Source organism: Syzygium oleosum, unplaced genomic scaffold, assembly GCF_021117445.2.
Source record: "Syzygium oleosum isolate NSW1041296 unplaced genomic scaffold, Sole_v2.1 Sole_v2.14, whole genome shotgun sequence".
Taxonomy (NCBI): Eukaryota; Viridiplantae; Streptophyta; class Magnoliopsida; order Myrtales; family Myrtaceae; genus Syzygium; species Syzygium oleosum.
The window spans coordinates 5,797,645-5,818,271 of NW_026607498.1; the positions used below are offsets into that span (position 1 = coordinate 5,797,645).

General features: G+C 41.7%; 1 protein-coding gene and 1 pseudogene across 3 annotated transcripts; one reads left to right on the forward strand and one right to left on the reverse strand.

The window, feature by feature from the left end:
- Positions 1-2,010: 2,010 nt before the first annotated feature.
- Positions 2,011-5,191, reverse strand: LOC115688975 (delta-aminolevulinic acid dehydratase, chloroplastic-like). 3 transcript variants are annotated; one of them, XM_056318118.1, is made up of 8 exons: positions 4,913-5,191; positions 4,631-4,742; positions 4,472-4,545; positions 3,945-4,013; positions 3,777-3,860; positions 3,608-3,677; positions 2,950-3,045; positions 2,011-2,110 (listed from the first exon to the last, which is right to left on the reverse strand). In XM_056318118.1, the coding sequence occupies exons 1-7, from the start codon at positions 5,015-5,017 to the stop codon at positions 3,032-3,034; spliced, it is 528 nt and encodes a 175-aa protein (XP_056174093.1). In that variant the 5' UTR covers positions 5,018-5,191; the 3' UTR covers positions 2,011-2,110; positions 2,950-3,031. The 3 variants fall into 3 exon arrangements, with proteins under 3 accessions (XP_056174093.1, XP_056174095.1, XP_056174094.1); XM_056318119.1 differs by lacking the exon at positions 2,011-2,110 and adding an exon at positions 2,199-2,258; XM_056318120.1 differs by lacking the exon at positions 3,945-4,013.
- Positions 5,192-14,391: 9,200 nt separating this feature from the next.
- On the forward strand, positions 14,392-16,501 carry LOC115691863 (subtilisin-like protease 1; annotated as a pseudogene).
- The last annotated feature ends 4,126 nt before the right edge of the window (positions 16,502-20,627 follow it).

A 20,627-nucleotide genomic window follows, 5' to 3' on the forward strand; every position in this document is an offset into this window, starting at 1 on the left:
ATCAATTATAGATTTTCAAGAAAAATAACTTGGTTTAAAAATAAATTTCTACCATGCTTTAATTTTTTAATAAAAATAACTGTGTTTTTGTTCGTTGGTGGCACAAGTCTAACAAACCACCCGCATAATTTCCATGTGTCAAGAGTGTTTGAGATTAATCCGTTTGTTTGCTAAAAAATGAATTCTAAGATGCTGAAAAATTCGTTGATCAGGAAAATATCTTCTCTAAATTGAAAAATTCAAGTCAGAAAAAAAATGACATCTTTTTTTCTGAAAAACGAAAATTATTTTTTGCACTCTCTCATGGCGCGTCATCCTTCGCCACACTCTCTAGATATATCGTATGGCGGCCATATTACTATCACAACTTTTCAATTGCTTATTTAAGTTTCTTAACTTTCAAATGTCGTTCATTTAAAGTTACTCCAACGACTTGGAATGGTGCAAATTAGTGACTTGGCATTATTTTATGTTTAAGTAGTTGGTGCGTTTTTTAATTATGCCACATAAGCTACTTGTGGAGAAAATGGCCGATATAACCTTAATTAAACGAGATTTGAAAGTTAAAGAGCTTAAATGAGCAATTGAAAAATTGTGGCACGAAACTGAGCTGTATGCGAAATATTTAGAATTTTTAGGGTACTTTTCATCTAACAATACCTAGTTTAAATATTCTAATTCTACATTCCTACCACCACACAACTATCAAAAGCCCAATACTATGACCTATATCGGCCAACCGCCAGTTGTTTGATCTCCGCTGTCACTGGTCATCAGTTACTCCTTATAGCCGCCGATCACTTATCGCTATTGCCAATGAGAAGCACCCTTTCATAGAAGACCACTTTTTTTCGTTTTGCAATGCAATCAATTGGATAGAAATCTTATTCCACTTAATGATATTACTTGGGATGGGAATTTACATGAGGATTCTTCGTCATGAAACCAAAAGAGGCCAAAATACTTTCAGCAACGGAGTTCAAATAGACAGATCACCCACAGATGTATGATAAGTGGAAAAGTGTCAACATAAGTTTTAACGAGCAATTGCTAGAAATATTGTGTAAGTTATAGCATGGCATACGTGTTTGTGACATCTAAGTCTCACATCAGTTGTGAGAGGCCGTACACTACAAAAAAATAAGGTTTTAGCGACGAATTTTGCCACGAAAAATTTGGCAAAATTCGTCGCTAAATGAATTTGTGACGAAAAAAATTTCATCGCCAATTCGGCGTCACAAAATTTAGCGACGAAAAATTTCAACTTTCGTCGCAAATTAGCAACGAATTCTATTCGTGGCAAAATTCGTCGTTTATTATTCGTGACAAAATTCGTCGCTAATTTGCAACGAATTTTTTTTTGTCAGTAATTTGTGACGAACTTATTCATAGCAAAATTCGTCACTAATTTGCCACGAAAAATTTTGACTTTTGCCACGAACATTGTTCTAAAACGAATTTAGCGACGAATTTTTATTAATTCTTTAACGACAAACTCTGAGACGAATATTGTTTAGGGACGAAATTAACGACGAAATTTTATCTTTGCAACGAACTTTGATAATTTGTGATCGTATGATAAAATCATTTCTTTTATTTTTCGATTTTAAATCTAATTAACAACAAAATTAATTTCTAGAATTTATATTTAACATTGATTAAGCACTTAATAACATCAAAATATTATAATAATATGAAAATGAAATACATTCATCAACATTTTCCACAAGAATGGCTCTTTGCACCTAGTTTATCCAACATCAGAAATCTCTACATGGCTCTGCTCTGCTCTGATTCAACGCTAAGAACTTGCCCAAAATTGGAAAGTACAGAAAGAAAGAGAAGTCAAAGGAGCATGCCAGGATGAGATAGAAAAGTCGAATGTACAATCCTCACAGAAACCTCGGTGGCATCGGGATCGCGTCACTCATTCCATGTCACCACCCATCCCCTCAAAGGCCTCATACTCGTAATCCTCATCAAGATTCTCCATTGTTTTTCCAAAGACGAAGGATTTCGTTCCCATCGTCGTGAAAGGCATGAGGCTGAAAGCTCGAGCGGTTTTGATCTCCCTCGCAACCTTCCTCTGCGCCTTGGCACTGATGCGAGTCTACAAAAAGGGACAAACGGAAAATAAATAAGAAAATCAATTTGCAGCTCAATTAATTTCCATAACCTAACTGATATTCGAACTTTACCGAGCTCCTCTTGATTATTATTCCGGCAGCGGTTATGAAATTTGCAAGGAACCTCACATTCTGCAGAAATTGAACATTGAGAAAGTAATCCTCTAAGCAAAAAGATACCGACAGAACATGACAAACCATCCAAGTATGCAAAAGTTTCATGCAAGCTATGTTATTCATATATTATTAGGCGAACTACAGCGCTTAGAGAGAACTCATGCTGACATCGGGATAAACTCTGGCAACACCTAAATTTATGTCATTCACCCTTTGATCTGAATAAGAGGTTTCTTCTTATAAATACATGGGGTTACATAACGGAAACGGGATAGTGGCCTTCCTTCACTCTGGGGAAAATGTCCACTCTTTACATCAGTAGATCGGGCATCTAGGCGAGATTGGTCATTTAACAACTAGAAAAGCAGAACTAAGCAGAGCAAAATGGAAGAGAAACGCCAGTAGAGCACAAATAACCAGAGATACGTATTGCCTGTAATAAGAGTCACATGGTATCAATGGCCCCTAGAGATATACAATCTCCAAAGAAATATCAACCAATTTAAAAGCTTCAGCATGCTGAAGGTATTAACCATATCACATGAAGCAGGAAACATGCTTGAAAAAGGTTTCATCAGAAGGGCATGAATGATTTACAGTGATCATCAAAGCACCTCTTGCTCATAAGAGGTGCTCGCCAGTTCAACATATCTGGTATACTATTTGACAATTCTAAACAAAACAATATGATCAACCCAATGCTTACCCTGAAATCAGCTTTTCTCAGCACTTCTGCTGTAGTAACTTCAAATTCCCGTCTTTTGGTGAACTTGCGCACTCCTGGTTTCTTAAGATCGAGATCCTAAAAGAAAGATAGATATAGCTCAGTGAATATAAGGACACTTAAGTGAAAAGCAAAACATTGCAGGAGAAAGTTAGCAACATACATAAAGGACAACAGGTTTTATGTATAATAGCTAAAACCATGACCAATCCCTATAGGCCAATTAGTTTCCTGCTAAACACTGACGAAGTACATAATTGATAAGTAGCAACAGATTTCTCTCTCAAATCATAATATCCAGGCGATGTGGACAGCATAAGCAGATTAATATAGAAGATTCACATAGGAAAACCCTCCACAGAGAGTAACACTGAAAAATTAAAGTTATTCACAACAAAAATGCAATTGACCAATCAGAGAGCATAAGAAAAAGGTAGATATATCGCACAACTTCTGTTGTGCCTTACACTTGTCAGCTGATAATCTTCTGTTGGCCAAAAACTCATGGACAAACTTCCAAACAGTAGATATAAATTAAACTCACATGCTTTTTAGTCCTCAGGTTTACTTTTTCCTAGAAACTATTTTTGCACGTATATTTTTTTGTAAAACCTTAAATGAAGATAATTGAGGCTCTTACCATCTTCTCTGACAATACCATCATGTCCATCTGAGGAATATGGGTCTAAAGCAACATCAGTGTATATCACCTATATGGCAATAGAATCAGAAGGCAATATTAAAGATAGAAAACCATGAAACAGGAAGGACCCTATGCTCAGAACTACGCCTTCAACATTTTGACTTACGAGATCAGGGTACTTATCCTTGAGTAATCGTATTGTTCTTGGCACCAAACCATTGTCATTGTATGCTTCATCTCCAGTGGGAGACTAATACCGGAAGTTTAAGACAAAGGAAATCAGATTAATTGATTTCAATGAACCAGGACATAAAACAGGAGGAACAACTAAAACCTTCAGAGAATGAGGCACTTTGGGGAAGAGTACAATGCTATTAACACCAACATCACGAGCCATCGCCACCTGTATCAAAAGTTTTGAAGGATTTAGATCAATTTTGATTAGGCTCTATAGATATCTACAGAGACAACAGAGAGGTACTAGCATAGAGAATTCTATCTAAATTTGCAGGGATTTTCCAGAAAAATTAAACTCTTTATTTGCTTGTCCCCTTCTATTCTGGAAAATGGAGCAGTTTTTCAAGGGTTAGTGAATCATCTACTCTAAGAAAAAGAAAAGAAAAGGACCCCATTTGGCAGAGCACCATTCAAAGCTCCATCTGAACCACTGCATCTTCCAAGTCTACTCTAAACACAAGACAAAGACAATCATTTGACAGACCACCATCATATTTCCATCTGCACCATCACATCTTCCAACTGATTCCTCAATACCAATAGGCGTATAAGGCCTTCTAATCATTAAGAGGACATGGACGTTTTGAATTCCATACGTTGACAAGCCCACATTGACTGACTCACCTCTTCTACAAGCCCATGCCTCCAACCAAGCCTATAGCATCCTGGCATAGCCCCAATCGGAGTATCTTCCTCACCTGCAAATATTGTTGCCCAAGATGCTAAGTTAGTTCACATGGATTGAATCTACAAAGCACTGCACCTGAGAGATGTCTCACAAACCTTCACGAATAAAAAGTGGGTAGACAAAGTTTGCCGGGGACAAACGTGTCTCCTGGAAAGCTGATCTCAGGGCTGGTGATCTTCGATTGCGACGCGGGCGGCGACTCAATGGCTACACAAACAAAAACCAATCAGGGAGGTCGAGAACCTAAAAAGCTGGAAAATGTCAGTATGATGAGAAATACATCGGCAAAGTAAGAAACACAAATTCAACACATAGTCCAGCCACTCCATGCCGCTACGCTCGTAAAGCTCAACAAAGCAGTTAGATTGAACACTCGCCAGCAAAGGGACGACAGGAGTTCCAGCCGGGGGCCTCCGGCTTGGGCGGGACCGGAGGCGCTTTGGGCACATTCCCCGCCACAACAGCAGCTTCGCATTCCGCATCCGTCATCCCCAACTTCTTAACAGAATCGTTGCGACTTTCACTAGCCCTCACGACCAATAACCGCCGGGACGGCTGTCCCCTGCTCGCGGCTCGCAAAGAACTGAACTTCGCACTCGGCGGCGGTTTCAGCCCCACCTCACCCAAGAACAAGAAACGGAGAAATCCTCAAGAACGCTCCAAGAAAACCACACACGATCCCATAAATCCCCCAAGAACCCGAGAAACCCAGCAAAGAACCTCGACCCACAAGACACCCACCGCGACCCAAGAAGCGCGAGCGCAAACACGAGCCGCCGAACCACCCCCGCACCCCACCCCCCCACAGAAACAATCGCACGATCACAACACCCCAAATTTCAAGAAGCCTCTCGAGGGAGGCGAGGGGAGCGCGAGAGAGAAGGAAAGGATCGCACCTGGATAAGGGTCGCGCGCGAGGGGTAGGACGCCAAGACCGCCGTCGACCACCTCTCGGGGTTCAACGTCGCGAACCGGTACCTGATCGTGCTCTACTACCAGCCGGCGAAGATGAACAAGAAGTTCAACCAGAAGAAGAAGGAGCGCGACGGAAGGGAGGGAGGGAGGGAGGAGGAGGAGGAGGAGGAGGAGGACGTCGTCGTGTTTGCGGGGTGGGCTCGCTTTCGGGGTCGGTCGCGCTCGCGCAGAGAGAGAGAGAGAGAGGAGAGAGAATGGGAGAGAGAGGGCGAATTTTGCGACGAAATTTTAAATGTTCGTCGAAAATTTTTGTGACGAAAGCCAAGTTGGTCGCAAAATTTTTTATTTGCAAAATTAGTAAATTAACGATGAAATTAGCGATGAACGTATTATAATAAAAATTAAGCAAATAAAAAATTTAGCGACGAATACGGTTTATCGTTAATTAGCGACGAATTTTGCGACGAATGTGTCACGAAAGTTATTTCCGTCGCAAATTAGCGACAAATTATTTTTCATCGCTAATTTTTTTATTTGCTGAATTAGTAAATTAGCGACGAACTATGTTCGTCGCTAATTTTTCATGTTCGTCGCAAAATTTTTTATTTGCGGAATTAGTAAATTAGCGATGAATTTAGCGACGAACGTACTATAATAAAAATTCAGCAAATAAAAAATTTAGCGACGAATACGGTTTGTTGCTAATTAGCGATGAATGTGCCATGAAAGTTATTTTCATCGCAAATTCCGTCGCAAATTAGCGACGAATTATTTTTCATCGCACATTCCGTCGCAAATTAGCGACGAATTTTTTTTCGTCACAAATTAGTGACGAATTTCGTTTTCGTCGCAAATTCCGTCGCGAATTAGCGACGAATTCTTTTTCGTCGCTAAATCTTTGTGTTTTTTGTAGTGGTATTGAGTGACTCATAAGTTGAAATATACCTTCAAATAGCAAAGAGAACTCCTCTTGGAGTCTTAGCCAACGTAGAATGAGTTAGGTCGTTACAGATGGTATCAGAGTAGGGTCTCCTACCGCAGATATGTAATAGAGGGACGGATTAGGTACATACCCAACCTGACAAGGACCGGACAAGGTGTCACTTTTGGCATGCTTCTAGTAGAATACGAATTTTCTCAAAAAGTGCCTGATAAATTGGAAGGACCAATTACAATGAAGCTGATTTTGAGAGCCGGTGCTGCTGTGTTGTGACGCCTCCACAGCGATTCAGATTGAGGATTTCAGATCCCAAAGTAAGTTACTTCCTTCAAATCTTTAAGTATAACAGAGCTCAGCGGAGGAGCTTTTACCACCTCTCTTCATCCGAATCGACCCCACATGAAAACCCAGCAACAACTTCTTAAACTTCCAGCGATTTAAATACGTACTGTCACCAGCCATGGACACGAAATGGTTTCGCAAATTGTTGTCTAAGGATTTTGAAGTATACTATAGACAGAAACTCAGCTTTGCAAAATATTAAATTGAGTGAAGCACAGTGATTTACGACATTAGAAGAACATTGAACATGTAAATCACATTAATAGTTTTCCAAGGCACATTGATTACAATTCACCTCATTTATATAGCAAATGCATGGACACATGCCCTTACACTTGGTCTATTTCTTACTTGGCTAGGAAGGGCAACAAATCTACTTTATCAGAGATTAGAGCCTAGAAATTTGCTCGAAGGTAGACATATAATATCTCCGTATTAGTGTCACTGAATGATGTTTTCTATTAGCATGAAGCCATGGAAGAATAAAATGAGAGCACAACGAAAATTTTAAGTACATGAACTCGGTTGCTGGTCTAGTCATAGCAGGTGAAACTAATCTCCACTTTCTCAGCAGTACTGGACATTACTGCATCTCAACAATGAGTCACTGGATCTTCTTACGTCCATCTGCTGTCCATAGATTACATTATATGTCGCGAGTTGCAAGTTTTAGTTTCAGTCTCAATTTAGTGTACATTCACATCAAGCAGTGACGATACCATTTGACCAAGTTCAAGATCAATAGATCCACTCATCTGTAATGCAACCACATGAATAGAATTTTCAGTCTACTTGACATGTGAAACATGAACAAAGAAAAACTCTTTGATTTGATTCAAACATGATCCTACTAAGATATCAGAATATACCCAGCAAGAGAGAACCTGAAAAACCCATATTTAAACATATGTACTAGAAGTCATCCATGGCAAAATCTCTGATGCAAGACCCAAGCTACAAACAGAAACCCCCTAGAACTCCTGAGAGGCAGATCCAATGTCTCCCTTCCCTTGCCCATCTTCTTCGGCAACTTTGGTGAATTTTGGGCAACACTCCTCAGCTATGGTCACAGAACCGGGAGCTTGCTAAATTCTTCATAGTTCCTCACTGCAATCTGGAAGTGCCTCGGGACAATCCTGTTCTTCTAGTTGTCCATCGCAGCATTTGCAGCGAGTTCCAACTCCTAAAACCCCCAAACAAAAACTAAACTTAACAGACAAGTTCAAGGGCTTGAAAGGACGTCAGCAAACAAAATCAAAATAATCTACAAAATCCAGACGACGGGACAACAAGAAGGATAATTTCTGCTTTCCGTATGCTGGGTGGGGTGATGATTCAGATGAAGAGAATCGATTTGGCCTAAAGCCCCTTGGGACAACTTGCCAAACACCCCAAATTTTCCCCAAGGGGCTTTGTGGCCTAAAACTCCTTACAAATGCTGAACCAAAAGCACCCTAAGATAAGTCACTTCCTAAGTCAAGCTGGGATGTCGCAAATATTTTGAGGTCTTACTTTTCCTGATTCTTCTGCGGGAAATTTTCGATTTGAACAAGAAAATGCTCTTAAAAAGTTGAAGGGAAGCGACAATGAGAAATGAAAACACCTACAACCATTGAACATACTTAGCAAAAATTAGGAAATCGTCACTCATGAACAGGATTTAGGATTTAGAAACAAGCCACACACACAACAACGATACAAAATCCAGGCTCACACAGCATTTTTATTTCTACATTGGTACAAACATTCTGAAACACGAGGGAGATCTCATTCAGTGTTTACCTGAGAGAGGAAAGAATGGGTTGTCCAGTGGGCGGCCCTCCATCGTGTGAAATAGACTTCTGGTATGTGCTCAAATTTTTTATAGTCATCTTTCTCGTGGTCCGCTCTTACATTCTCGTAGAATTCATGAGACATGTCAAAAAACGTGAGCTTTCGGATTGTGGGAATGTGTTCGATGCCGGAGGGTATTATTTCCAACCATTCACAGCGGCTGATGGTTAGCTCTTCAAGACACGGCATTGTTTCCTTCTCCAAACTCATTAATCTAAGCTCCTCTAATTCCTCAAGCAGTAAAATCTTGAGTTTCGGAAACTGCCCTTTCTTGAAATCCAATTTCTCTCCATCATAAGCCCGACGTAGTTGCAACTCTACTAGCTCCGGCAATTTTCCAAGGATCGAAAGGAGATCTTCCTCTAAGTGACTCCATCTTAATAAGATCTTTGTCAAACATTTACAGGACGATATCCAATCCGGCAACTCCTCCAAACGGCCATGCAAATAGAGATGTTTAAGATACTTGGGAGGCGAAGATAAGCCATGGAGATCAATTATCTCGTCCTCGTCAAATGCATGTACATTGAGGGACTTTAGCTCCCCTAACTCCTTAAGGGAAGTGCACAACTCCTCACCATGTTTCTTTCTCAACTTGGTAATTCCCAACCGCCTTAACTTTCTCAGATTCCGAAGATCTTTTAATGTTCTTTTGTCTGCTTCCACGAAACAGAGCTTTTCTAGGTCCAAGAACCCTCCAACCCTGCATGATGCCTTGAAGCCAATTAGTTTGTAACTCTCCATTAGAGGGTCTTTCTCGTGATGATATATTAGGATGTGACGAATTCTTTTAAGTCTTGCAACCTGCTTAGGCAATTCAGTGACCAAGCTATGTTTAGCATCCAAAAATTCTAGACACCTAAGCTTTCCGATGGAGTCTGGGATTACTTCGATTAAGGTATTCCTTATGCTCCAGTATCTAAGATCAGTTAGCTCAAGCAGTCCATCTGGAACGATCTGCAGCTAGAAAACACAAATCAAATGGAGTCATCTCCTGGACATCCGCAACTCATCTCCTGAAGTCAGCTATGTAAGACTCATGCAAGCAAATCGGGATATTATTTTTACTTCTGTAATTTTTTTCTCTGTGATCACAATTATATTCAAGAGGACCCGCTAATGCAAGTAAGTTATATTAACAGAATGGCCATCAAAGACCCAAGGTTATGACAATGCAGATACCTCTTCCGATGCTTTATCGTCAACACTGGGAGCAGATACTTCTTCTCCTCTCCCCAGGGCGTCCGAGTGTTTGCCAAGTTTTCGGTAATAGGCGTCCTGCCAAGGCCTGCGTCGACGTTGACCGAATATCCTTGCCAGGCGCGCTCTTGTAGCCAGTGCAAATAGAGCGAAATACTGTAAAGCAGATCGTTTCTCTCTTTTCCGAAGGGCATCAGGGAGATCGCCACGTATGTTGGATGATGAAGTGCCCGGCGAAGGCCCGCCTTGCGCCGAGGAGCCCTGCAGGTGAATTTGTGGAGCAGATGCTTCTTCTTCTTTCTCATGGGATTTGCCCTCGCATGGAAGATGGGCTTCTACGTCTTCCTCTTCTCTAATGTTCGCCATCTTTCCTTTGCTTGCCGTCACACGGATCCAGCGATCCAGAACTCAGCTGTTGCGGGTGCGCTCCTGCCAAGTTTGGTGGACCGCAGGGATTGTTCGATCAGGGATACGAGAACCGAGGGGTTGATCCTCCAGAAAATTCAAATCAAAGCTGCTCTAAATTAGAAGATACGCAGTTCAATCTAGCAAAAGGCGATTACCTGCAGCGACGGCCGCACGGAGGCGATCTAGAGGGCTTGACTCTGCGAAGGAGTCAACCGCGGCAAGGCCACGTTCAAACTCTTCAACAATGGCGCTCCAAAAACAGGAACGAGCGAGGAAAATCTGAATATTATGTAACTTTTTTGAATGATTGTCATCTAACGTGTGTGTTTAAGATTTCGGGCATTATCTAAATTAGGAAACTTTCCAAATTAGAAAACTTTCCTAATTTGACAAAGTGCCAAGTTGGCCATCCGACCTCTATCCGATACACTGTACCCGACCGCACGGAAAATCGGCGAATCTTATCCATAATCCGTTGGATACGATCGCCGGTTTTATTTATTGCCAAATTTGAATAGGATAAAACATTAGCTGAATATATTTTGTGATGCGAAGTTATCTCTTGCCATGAATGTCTATCTTTATTTGAAAGTTTCCTATTTGAATGATAATAAAAAATATCATCTCTGTATTTAAATGCGTTAGCTAGAGTTTGCATGATAATTTACGATATAGTTTCCTTATTAGATTAGATTTGCATGTTTAGATAATCTTACATTTATAGATAATGTTGCATGTTATAGATAAATTTTGCACGTTTAAATAATATCTAGACAATAGGACAAGGTTTTCCTGATAGATTTAAGATTTAATCTAAATTATTTCCTAGATTGGATAGGATAACTTTCATTTAGGTAGTTTTTATTTCATTAATTTTTAATGACGAATTTTAATGAAAAACCCAAAGATATCACGTGCATACATATCATATAGTTGTCATGACATGTCATCTTGCATCTCATCTCTGAAATTATGGCAAATTTTTTTCTAAAAAATATTCTACTGGAAACAAACACAGCCTACATGAAATAAGTAACCACATCCTTACGAAGACAATTAAATAATCTTTTTAAACTTAATCTTACCTTATTAGTCAAAACCAATCATAATTATCAAATTTCCTTAATTTTTTTTGAGTCGATTCGAACGTCCTTAATTTACTCCGTGCTGAATATATTAATTTTCAACACGATTGGAGCTATCAAACATGTCCTTAATGTGGTGACTAAGGGCTTGTTTGATGAAACTAAAAAAACAAGCGCCGAAGATTTAGGCATTGAATTTTCAGTGTTGAAAGTAGAAAACAAAATTTACTTGACCATAAAAATTGATACTGATCACCAAATATGATTAGTTTTTTACTAAAGTAAATGTAAAGCTGTGATTATCAGTAGTTAGTTTAAACACTATAACTGGAAAAATTCTAATTACTATCGCTTACATTTACTAGTAAACAAATTAAGTACCCTTGTTTACTTACCAAATTAAGTGAACTTTGGACTTAATTGAGTCTTCTAAATCACACTAGTTAAAATTATCAAACAAGTTTCATATCCTTAAATGCTCGATTTTTTATTTTTTAGCACCTAATTTGGTTATCAAATAGACCGGAAGGGCAAGGTTAGTTAGGCCTTCTGTGATAAAACCAAAAATTAAGGAATCATTTGATAAAACTAAAATAATAAGTGTTGAAAATTTAAGTATTGAATATTTATTTTCAAGTCTTTAAGTAATGAAAACGAAAATAAATAATTATAATAGATGAAAAATAAATACTAAATTTCGAGAATTTTGTAATAGAGTGAACATTATTGGAATTTTTGATAATGTAATTTCTAAGATTTAATTTCCATTATAATTTTATCTTTTAAGCAATTAAGTAAGTCATTCGTTTTTTACGGCGCTAAGTGATTTTTGACATAAAACACTCAATGCTGTATGGTTTTGGAGTTCAAAAGCATTTAATGTCAGACCAAAAAAAAGCATTTAATGACACTAAGTGCTGAAAGTTTAATTTTCAGAAGTAAAAAGTTCAGCCAATGGGCCAAGTGAGGGAAGGATTGTCTAAATCATTGAACAAAAAAATTAATCGATGGCATCTGTCACGACCTAATCTTCGAGGGCCACCTCAAGGAAGTAGGTTTAGAGGTACTTATTGGACTCTCCTTAAGTTCATACCTCGCGTGACATTGGTTGTTTAAATCTATTTGTTCAATAGGAGTCGCCACTAGCCACGATTAAGGGTCGGCTAGAAACCCTAATCGAGATACGGAAGTATTATCTTGAAAACATACGCAACCAGAGATTCTTAGGGATCGGGGACTTGATTACACTAGTTTTTCAACTAATGCCCTTTCGATACCTAAACTCGACTATTTGCTAACCAAAATATCACGGCAGTCTTTTACTAATCGAGAATTTTGAATTTTCATCCTAACCATTCTAAAAGGGGAAAACAACAATCAATGAATTTTGAATTTTCAACCGGTCATGCCACGTAGGATGGTCGGAGTCCATGATAGCGATTTCCGGTCAAAATTAGCCGGAATGACTCAATTGGCAAATTGTTAAAATGTCAAGAACTAAATTGGCCAAATTAAAAGCTTTAAGACTGAATTGGTACAAATGCAATTGTTTTAAGACTTTTTGGGTAATCGTATTGTATTTGCATCATCATAAATGCCATGTTACAAAAAGTAGAAACTTTCATGAATTAATGTTTTAGTGTTACACGTAAACCATTTAGATTGTATTTTGGTTTATATGCCACATTTCCATGTCACGAAAATAGAAAATAAAAAAAATACATAATCTCTTTCATATTAATAGTCTTCAATCGCATCTTCATAGAATATCACATAAAAATAACTTTAAGATTGCATTTGCATTAAAGGTAAAGTCGTACTTCTGCATCATTTTGAGTAGATTCACTTTCCTCTTGTGCACAAATTGAGTCACTAAGGCTCCGTTCGTTTGGCGGAAAATATTCTCCTTCTGGAAAATATTTTCCCGGAAGTTATTTTCCTAAAAAATGTTTACCCGGAACATAATTTTCCGGTGTTCGGCGATCAATATGAAAAAGTTTCAGAAAATATTTTTTGCCGGCGACCGGCGGCGGCATCCGGCGATCGGCGTCCGGCGACCGTCGGCCGGCGACCGGCGGCAGCGGCGGCCGGCGACCGACGGCCAACGTCCGGCGACCGGCGGCGGCGGCCGGCAACCTTAGTGAAAAAGAAGAAGAAGAAGCTCCGGAAAATGATTTCCGCTTTTGAAGAAGCGGAAGTCATTTTCCGTAGACCTAGGCTATTTTGTGAGGGGGGGAAGGAAAATATTTTCCCACGAAAAACATTTTCCGCCCCCCGAACACCGGAAAACCCGGAAAATATTTTCCAGGAGAATATTTTCCGCCAAACGAACGGAGCCTAGATGCAAAATCACATTGCATTACCAGTAGGATTTTTGGGTTATATCTTATTTTCATGTTTCGAAGCTCATTTGAAGAAAGTAATTTATTTAGGGTGCGTCTATGCAGGGCATGTTAATTCTGCATATTTATATTTTCCTTTAATGATTTAGTCTACTTTAGAAAATTTTTGCAAGGACGGTGCCCTGTCCTTGAGGGTTATGGCAGGCCTAAATCAGATCTTACATGGAAATGCATATGCATGTTAGGGAAATAAATTTCACTAAGGACCCTTTCCTTTAGAAGCTCGTTCGAATCTGCATATTTATATTTTTCCTTTACTGAGTTAGTCTATCTTAGGAATTTTGCATGGCATGGTCTATTTTAGGAAATTTGCATGGACAGTAGTGCCCTGTCCTTGAGGGTCATAATAGATCTTATTCAATTCTTACATGGAAATGCATATGCATGTTAGGAAATAAAAGTGACTGATGATTCTTTCCTCCAAAGGAAAAAATATTACGATCATCTTTTCCCTTCTCCTATACATACATGCGCTCCCAGCTCAACTATCTGACACAGAACTCAGAAGCAGACACTTCTGCTTCTTCTGCAAATTCGAGATATGGAAGACCGGAAATGGAGATTGTCTCCGACCACCTTGACGATTTTCATTGTTGGTCTCGTTTGCATTCAAATCATTGCCAATGCTAGTACTGCCACTGCAGTAGCCGATGCAGGTAGCTCGGTGTCAACTTATATCGTCCACGTACGAAAGCCGACGGACAAACATTACGCCACTTCGGAGGATCTGGATGCCTTATATCGGTCGTTTTTACCAGCCACAGGAACCATCTCTAGAGGAAAGAATGGTTCACTCGTACCGACACGTGATATCCGGGTTCGCGGCCAAATTGACCGCCAAGGAAGCTGAAGCCACTCGGGAGATGGAGGGTGTTTTGCACGTGCGAAAGGAGAAGCTGTTCCCTCTGCACACGACTCACACCCCCGACTTCTTGGGATTGCGCCAAGGAGTCGGGCTGTGGAAGGACTCGAACTTAGGTAAGGGCATGATCATCGGATCACTCTTCCTTCAGCGACGAGGGGATGCCTCTGCCCCGGCCAAATGGAAGGGCAGGTGCGACTTCAACGGCACATCCTCCAACAACAAGTTGATCGGTGCGAGGTCTTTGCTTTTCAAGGGGGACTCTCCGCCCTTTGATGAAGGGGACCACGGCACACACTGCCAACACAGTTGCCGGTGCTTTTGTGAGGAATGCTAGCGCATTGGGTAATGCCAGAGGCACGGCGCCTCTTGCGCATTTGGCAATCTACCGGGTTTGCTTAGTTCTCGGGTGCCTTGATGGCGCCATATTAGCTGGGTTCAACGCGGCCATTGAGGACGGTGTCGATGTGCTTTCCCTCTCTTTAGGAGCAGATTCCCAGCCATTCTTCGGGGACGTGATTGCGACGGGTGCGTTTGCCGCTAACCAAAAGGGCATCTTCGTCGGCTGCTCCGCAGGGAACAAGGGGCCAGACCAGGACATTGTCAAACGAGGCACCGTAGATTCTCACCGTGGGGCCGAGCACCATCGACCGCAGCATAAAGGCCACGGCGCAGCTGGGGAACGGGCAGGAGTTCGATGGAAGACCTTGTACCAACCGCACGACTTCCACAAGAAGCTACTTCCCCTTGTTTATCTGGGAGCAAACGGAGATCTATCCTTGGCCCTCTGCCTTCCCGAATCACTTAGAAACCGCACGTGTGTGTGACGTTGGCGGCGATAGAGTCGAGACAGGTCAAGCGGTCTTGGATGCAGGTGGTGTGGCCATGATCCTCGTGAACAGTCCCATCGAGGGATACGCTACGTTAGCCGATAAGCTTTTCCTACCCGTCGTCAATGTGAGATATGTCGCGGGTAGAGAGATCGAGAGATACCTAAGCACGGCGTCAACGCCGAAGGCCACGATCCTATTCAAAGGCACTCACATCGGGAGATCGGTCGCCCCGGCTGTATCATTCTTCTCTTCCCGCGGCCCCAACATCCAAAGCCCAGGCATCCTCAAACCGGACATCATCAGCCCGGGTGTGAGCATTCTCGCCGGTTGGGCATTTAGTTTAGACAATTCTACGGACAGCAAGCACTCTTTCAACCTGATCTCCGGGACATCCATGTCCTGCCCCCACCTCAGTGGTGTGGCGGCCCTGCTCAAGAGCGCGCACCCGACTGGTCATCAGTGGCCATCAAGTCCGCCATCATGACCACTGCCGCCACCTCCAGCATGGTGGGCCGACCCATCGACCCAGTGGACATATTCGCCACCGGCACAACTAGCGCAGGACATGTCAACCCATCGAAGGCCGTCGACCCAGGTCTCATTTACGATATCGGACCACAAGATTATGTTCCTTACCTTTGTGGGCTCAGCTACACCGACTCTGAAATCGAGCTCATAGTTAAAAAACGAGTCAAATGCTCGAGCATAAGGAGCATACCTGATTACCAGCTCAACTATCGATCGATCAGCATGACGTTCAACAATTCGATGACGATGGTGAGTGTAACGAGGACGGTAAGGAACGTCGGACCTGCTAAGTCGTCTTATAGGTTGGTCATTGACCCCATCACGGGTCTCGACTCGATGAGCCTGTACCCGAGTGCTCTGGAGTTCATAAAGGCGAATCAGACAGCGAGTTTCAGGGTTGACTTCACAAGGAATGCGACGGCGACCCCACCCTTTTCTCAAGGGGCGACAGGGTTGACTTCACAAGGAATGCAACGGCGACCCCACCCTTTTCTCAAGGGGCGAACACCTGGGTATCTGCTCGCCATTCAGTTCGAACCCCCGTCGCTGTTGTGTTTGAGTGATCGCAGGGAGACCCCACCCTTTTCTCGCTTTGTTTGCCTCCTGCATGATCTATAGCTTAGCCAATGTTAAAAAAAAAAAAAAGAAGGAAAATAATTATTCATCTAAGTTAGAGTAGTACTGCATTATGTAAAACCACGTCTAGATTCAATTCATAATGAAGGGCCGAGTTGTTGAACCTAGAGGGCATTGGCACATTTCGCACTTGAATTTGCCTTTGAGAACATCCTCTTTTTTCAGGAGGGTTAACTTAGATTTTCTCTCGGTCGGGAAAATTCGATCAAACTTTAATTTATGGACATTGCCACGGAGAAGTGCAAAATTTTGGGTTGTTATCCTCACCATATAAAATATTTAGCATGATTCTTCTTATATAGTTGATCAATTTGCAACGCAACAACCTAGTTAACGAGTACTCGGTACAAGATTTATTGTGTATCGTGAACGGATCAACTCGTCTATGCATGAATAATAAATGAGTCATGTGCACTTTATTTTTTAAACACATGTATTACACATTTAGACATGTTTAAGTAAACAAATTGATGTCAACACAATTCGATGAGTTTAGAGCTCATTTGATGCAACAGCGGTTAAAATGTAGTGTATTCGTTGTGCTGCAACTGCATTATGGAGATATGTAACTTGCATGTTTGGTAATTGATTAGTTCTAATGTTGGGTATGGGTAAGGCAACTTCTCAACTACAACTATGGAGGTATTTGCACAAGATGTTACAAAAGCCACCGAACCTATTTTCACAACAAAAGTTATTACGGGAAAGATGTATCATGTATGTTTAATTCCTTTATACATATCTATTCATGAAAAAGACCATGGACTCGACGTGTTGTTGAACCTTCTGTGCTAAAGTTTGAAACTGGAAGTGATGTTGAGTTACCTTCATATTATAAAAGATACATAGGGTCGGTGTATTTTCATTCAAGGAGAATGAATCCAAATTTGTTCTAACTATTTCCTGAAAATTTTGATTTGATTAATGAATATCGGGAAATAAGCTAAGGTGCACAAAACCCTTCTCGTCTCCCTCTTAAACTCGACATTAGAAAATAAACTCGCAAATGAAAGGAGGGAAAATTCTCAAAATGTTTCTCTACCTCCGCTCTGCAAGGCTTCGAATCAGTCTTACGAATTCTCTTTAACTTAACATTTTTAATTAGGCTAACACTAATTCCACCCCTGTATTGGCTCCATCTATACCCTCACGAAGTAAAACAACGAAAGGACCCATACATCGATACGTTCATCTTCTTCTTTTAGTTCTCCAGCTTATCCTATGTTCATAAATTTTCTCTTGATTTATAAAAATGTATCAGCAAGTGTTGGCTTCTGGCATATGCTTTCTGCCGTTTCTTCTATTCTAAGTAAAATTCGAACTAACGATGGCCAAGAATGCGCGAATCATTTTACCTCATATTTGAACTATTCTAAGGAGATTTATATGTAGAAGTTTATCGATTTTTTTTTATCCAGTCTTCTTCGTCTATCATAGACCCATGAGGAAAATTTACAGCCCTCTTTCATGAACTATCTTTTGGAAAACCAGATTATCTGCAAGTCCACTTCCACACAAAGCACATTCCGTCCACCACAATACCAAAGGCCATAGACCCCTCACCACCACTGAGATCCTCGTGGCAATCATCTTCACTTCGCCAACGAAGTGAAGATGATTGTTACCTAATTTGAACGCACGTGATCTGAATCAGAATTGGACGGATCATGGCTTGCAAATGAGGCTCGGCAGATGGCCGGCGATGGATCGCGGTGGCTGATTACACAACGGCCAGTGGGCGGCATCTCGGACGAGGGGGCTGCTCGCGGTAATGGCTCGCAGTGTGCTCGAGGTGGGGCTCAGCATGGAGACGACTCGGGTGATGCTGGCAAGGGCTCCTTGGTTCAAGCTGGCTCATCTCGGAGCTTGACCAACATACAAAACAGAAACAACTATAGCTACGAAGCGGCGTCAAGGAAAGTCTAGCGGAGTTGAGGACAGAAGTAAGCAGTGGCCATCGGTGAGTGTGACAACATCACAAAACGAGTAGTTCACGGTGAGAACTTGTGCTCACGGCTGGACTAATCCCTTCTTCACCGAGTCATCTTTTTCTCCTGTTTTTGTTCTGTCGCTTCCTTGGCTTCCTGTTGGAATGTTCTCTGCTCTCCACGTTGAATCGCGCTTTGTTGATCGTGCTTCACAACATCCCAAGGAACCGGTTGCACACTGAATTTCCACACATCCCAATCACGCCCACTTTGGCTCCTCTCATGCAATGGATGAAGAACTCCTCGTATGAGTGTTGGACACCGACGACTGGAAATATTGATTATGGTGGGGAGAGACGATGGTGGTTCTGATCAGGAACAGCAGTGCCGCGGTAGCATGAGGAGATCGTCGGTGAGACAGTGATGGCGATGGGTGGCAACAGGTGGCCCAGGGTTATCGAGGATCTCAGCCAAAGACTCGGCCGAGAGACTCTCCATCGGTTTAGGTGCCAGGGACTTTTCAGCCAGAGGAGCAAGGGCAGCAGCTTCGTCGTCTCGGATACTCACCAAAGGTCGTGGCACACCAAAGTTGCCGGAGCTGCTGGGGTGTCGCGATGGGAGTTGTGGCAAGCAACCGTCGGAATCGCGAGCAACACGTCCAGGAACCTGCAAGATAAGACTCGAGAGAAAGCTGTGAGGCGGCTGCCAGTGACAGCTGAGGACTCCAGGTAGCAGACTGGAACTCGTCGGCGGGCATCCAGGCAGAGTTTAGCGTGGCTACGGAGGCCAGGTTTGGTGATGCAGGCGGGCCTCAGGCGGCGGCTGCTGGAAGAAGATCGGCGACAGCCCAAGGTTGTAAAAATCCTGTCTCTTTTCTCACTATCACAGCCTCTTCCTTCCAATTCTAAGACAAAGCGTACACTGTCCAAGAATATGGCCGAATATTTCCATCTTCCTTAGCATCTTTTGACCGAAAACTTGACTAGAATTAAGTTTTTTCGCCCTCAATTTCAATCAAATCACTTAGGGCTAATTCAAAAAAAAAAACACCAACTTTAACTTGAGTAACAATTCTAACCCCAATTTTTTTTTAATAAAAAGCACCAACTTTTACTCGAACCTCAAATTTGGCTCCTGTAATGTAAAATTTTCAAATTATTCGGGCTAGATTTGAGATTTAAATTGGTGATTTTTATAAAACAAAGAAAAGTTCGAATCAGAATTGTCACTCAAGGTAAAGTTTGAACTTTTTTTTTTGAATTAGGCCAAATCACTTAATCTTTCCAAGTTTAGCACACCCTGTGCTAGGCACATGCGATTCTTGGCCATTTGGGTATTCATTGGGCTTGACTGAATTTCATGCTTCCGTGAGTTCGGTCTAATTTGTTACTTGAGTCCAGAACAATTCACTTGAGTCATTCCTCCGCCGGTCCAATGCAAATGTAACTGTATGAGCCTATTACTGTAACAGCCCGAATTTCGATGTAATTCCGGGATCAATAAAATTGATATTATTTTGCATTTCATTTTAGTAAGTCTCGCCCAGAGCTGATCACTCTCGGGATACTAACCAATGGGGTATGGCTAACTAGGAAACGGTACGTGGACCAGGGATCCGATCGCGAATCGGACATCGATCACGAGAAATGATGAGAGAATATTTTGGACTGATGTGGGCCAATCTTAGGAAAGGTAATGGATTTGGTTTGGCCAAGGCTAACGTTGTACAATCGGATCGCAGGTGATTTTGCACGACCGAAAAGTGCATGTGGCCAACCAGTCCTGAACTTAAACTAAACGATCGTGACCTCTGGGACTAGTGATAATTTCTCGTTCTCTTAATGATCGGGACCGTCGTGACTCGGATAACACTAGGTCGATACGCGTATGCTCTAAACAGCCGCCCGTTAGTGAGAAACCCTGAAATTGGAAATCGAGCGAGTTTTGATCACGAAATTGGGCCCGGATTTCGATGTCGATTTTCGATGACTTAAGAGACTATTTTTGGGAATCTGACGTCATATTAGGCTGGCCACGCATATTTTGAGTTAGTACGGTTGAAAATTGGAATTTCGGTCCGAGGGTGAAAAATTACGATTTTGCCCCTCGGGACACCGACGTTGATTCTGAGGCCGTCTGAGGTTATTTTTCGCGGCCGATGTCATTTTAGGGTGGCCATG

What these genes read in the sequence shown, in the direction of transcription:
- LOC115688975 (XM_056318118.1), bottom strand. Translation starts at nt 5,017, where the DNA reads ATGCGGAATGCGAAGCTGCTGTTGTGGCGGGGAATGTGCCCAAAGCGC. An exon ending in CCCACTTTTTATTCGTGAAG is followed by an intron (nt 4,546 to 4,630) that starts GTTTGTGAGACA and finishes CAATATTTGCAG; the next exon opens with GTGAGGAAGATACTCCGATT. An exon ending in GGCATGGGCTTGTAGAAGAG is followed by an intron (nt 4,014 to 4,471) that starts GTGAGTCAGTCA and finishes CTTTTGATACAG; the next exon opens with GTGGCGATGGCTCGTGATGT.